Below are 3,001 nucleotides of genomic sequence, written 5' to 3'. Positions count from 1 at the left end.
AACGATCAATTTGTCGAACACAGCGACATTAAACTAGTTTTTAGTTTCTAATACAGCAGAATATAAATGACTAGAACTTTATCCGTTGCGATAAATTACTTTATGAAGAAACTTTTTTGTTTAATTTTGTATAAACCTTTTGATTTTGACACAATAATAAATGAAAATGAGGAGAAAAAACGAGTTAAACCTAGGTGAGAATAAAAAGATCATGTTGTGGGAGTTGAACCATTTGTTTGGTCCACAGGGACCACAGCGGGGGCCCCTCAGGTCCGGGGGTCCTCGAGGGAAGCATCAGCGTCTCCTCCCAACAAGGAGGAAGGAACGCCCCTCAGAGTTGCGGGACATAAAGCTGCTGAGCTCAAGAGCAGAACCTCCAACAGCCGTGCGCGTCCACGAGCGTCTGCAGATCCATGCGCTGACGTGACGTCATCATGTCCACAGGCTCCCTCAGCGACGTGGACGACGAGCTCCTGGACGGGATCCTGAAGTTCGGCTCCAACGACAGCACCGAGGAGGAGGAGGAGAGCTGCGAGGAGGGCGACGACAAGAAGTCCAAGAAGAGGACCCGCAAGAGCTCCCGGGGAGGGGGACCCCCCCAGGAGGGCAAGCAGGTGCAGAGGAACGCCGCCAACGCCCGCGAGAGAGCCAGGATGCGGGTCTTGTCCAAGGCCTTCTCCCGGCTCAAGACCTCGCTGCCCTGGGTGCCTTCGGACACCAAGCTGTCCAAGCTGGACACCCTGAGGCTGGCCTCCAGCTACATCGCCCACCTGAGGCAGATCCTGGACAACGACAAGTACGAGAATGGATACATCCACCCGGTCAACCTGGTGAGGAAACCGAGCACACACCCTCCTTTTTTTATCACATGTACCTGAATAAGTTTATTTTATTGAGTCGATTTCTTTGTTTTTATGCTAAGTAAAAGATCTTAAATGCACTATTTAATATAAATAAAATGTTATTAACACAAACAAACGGTTCTATAACACCACACAAATATGATGCACAGTTTATTTTGCCTCACACCAAATTATAACTTTGTAATATTCGGAATTAAATCTTTTTTTTTTTAATTAAGAAAAAGCTAGTATTGTAGGCCTGTAGTCTATAGTGCTAAAAATGATGATGATAATTAAGGTGATTTTTGACTTATTTTATTTATATTTTTTACATTAATTGATCAGCAAATATAGATGAATTATTAGTAAAATCGAGTAAAAGCAAAACTTTTCTTAAAACACATCATATATTTGTTAATTTGGCATTAAAACATCAATTTATTGTTTAATAAATATTTACTGATTTATTAAACATATTTTTAAATGAAATGATTCACTATTTTTGTATCCTTTGTATTATTAACTTGAATTACCTACAGTACATAAACAGTTTCACTGTGAGTAACTTTTAAAAAATATATAAAAGTACAGCTGTATTGATTTTTTATTTGTCCTGTTCAGACGTGGCCCTTCATGGTGGCGGGGAAACCAGAGACTGAACTGAAGGAGATCCTCAACTCCAGCAGACTTTGTGGAACTACGGCGTCCTGATGCGTCGACACGTGCCGCAGCATCTCAGAATCCAACGTTCCATCCACAGACTATGAGTTAGGAACCGCAGAAGGACTCGTCCTCCTTCCATCGTTCCTGTAAAGACTTGTACACTTTTATTTAAGTCTTCTGTCACACGTTTGTCTTTGCTGGTTCGAAGATAAACCAACTCCTCCTGTTTTTTTTTACACGCCAAATCTTTGTACATAAATCATGTTATAAATATATATTTGTATCACTTTTATACCTTGTGGTTATATTTTCTTGTGGTGTGTGTGTGTGTGTGTGTGTGTGTGTGTGTGTGTGTGTGTGTGTGTGTGTGTGTGTGGGCTCTGACCCACAGTGAACTCTGCTGCTATCAGTGATCCAGAGAAGCAGAACCTGAGCACCAGCAAAGCATCACGACAGATAAGTTGTGTTGTTTCTAAAAGATAGCAGCCATATAAACAAAGATCCGCCTGCTTGGATGACGGTGAGCCGTACATGGAGTCTAGGCCGGACTATTTATTTGTCAACAGTTTTGTAGGGATGTAGTCTATAGTGCTGCAAATGATGCTGATAATTAAGGTGATTTTTGACTTATTTTATTTATATTTTTTACATTAATTGATCAGCAAATATAGATTAATTATTAGAAAAAGAGAGTAAAAGCAAAACGTTCATTAAAACTCATCATATATTTAGTTATTTGTCAATAAAAAGACATTTATCAAGAATAATTCTAGCAGTTTCACTTTTTATATAACTACACATGAAAATGTTTGGCATGTGAGCGTTTAAACTTCAATCTTTCTTTTTATTTACGAAGGAACATAAAAATCCTATTTTTAGGAATATAAAATATATGAACAATTTGAATAAATTGATTAAACTGACCAGAAAAACTGTCAAAGTCAAAAAAAGGATTTGAAGTACATTTTAATTTTTAATATCGTATTTTTTTAATATGTGACATTCGTTAGATGACATCCCTGAAAATAAAATAGCTTTAAAATAAATACTTGTTTTGTAATTCTATTATAACTTGGATTTTGGAAGTCGAAAAAGGTTTTTGTAGTAAACAAAAGGAAAGTTGAAAGAAGTGTAAACGGCGTTGAACCCTAATCCCGCCTAGAGCCGTTGTTTTATTTGGGCTGGGTTGTGACCGCTGTGTTTACATCAAGAGGACAGTTATTTATGCAGTCTGGCCTCGTCTCCCTCTCTCTCTCTCCGTGGATTATCTGGACACATTAGAGTGTTTCAGGAAATTCAGTTTTACCAAACAAAACTTTTTTTTTAAGCTATTATGGCTCAAAATCCACTTGGGGAAAAAAATTATGTTGTACTTTATTAAATGGTATGAAAAAAGTAAAAAATGGGCCTCATAAACATCTGGTCAATTGTCTCAAATCAAAGTAGGTTGATGGTCATGTTGCTATGGTAACCTTTAAATATCCCAGTGTTTAAGA

General features: G+C 38.3%; 1 protein-coding gene across 1 annotated transcript; it reads left to right on the top strand.

Moving 5' to 3' along the window:
• Positions 1-402: 402 nt before the first annotated feature.
• On the top strand, positions 403-1,797 carry tcf21 (transcription factor 21). The gene is made up of 2 exons (XM_087812906.1): positions 403-830; positions 1,464-1,797. Exons 1-2 carry the CDS (start codon positions 435-437, stop codon positions 1,551-1,553), a joined length of 486 nt encoding a protein of 161 aa, XP_087669032.1. The 5' UTR covers positions 403-434; the 3' UTR covers positions 1,554-1,797.
• The last annotated feature ends 1,204 nt before the right edge of the window (positions 1,798-3,001 follow it).

Source organism: Callionymus lyra, chromosome 17 (genome assembly GCF_982586985.1).
Source record: "Callionymus lyra chromosome 17, fCalLyr1.hap1.1, whole genome shotgun sequence".
In the NCBI taxonomy this organism is placed as follows: Eukaryota; Metazoa; Chordata; class Actinopteri; order Syngnathiformes; family Callionymidae; genus Callionymus; species Callionymus lyra.
This window is presented reverse-complemented; position numbering and strand designations above follow the sequence as displayed.

What these genes read in the sequence shown, in the direction of transcription:
- tcf21 (XM_087812906.1), top strand. Translation starts at nt 435, where the DNA reads ATGTCCACAGGCTCCCTCAGCGACGTGGACGACGAGCTCCTGGACGGG. An exon ending in ACATCCACCCGGTCAACCTG is followed by an intron (nt 831 to 1,463) that starts GTGAGGAAACCG and finishes TGTCCTGTTCAG; the next exon opens with ACGTGGCCCTTCATGGTGGC.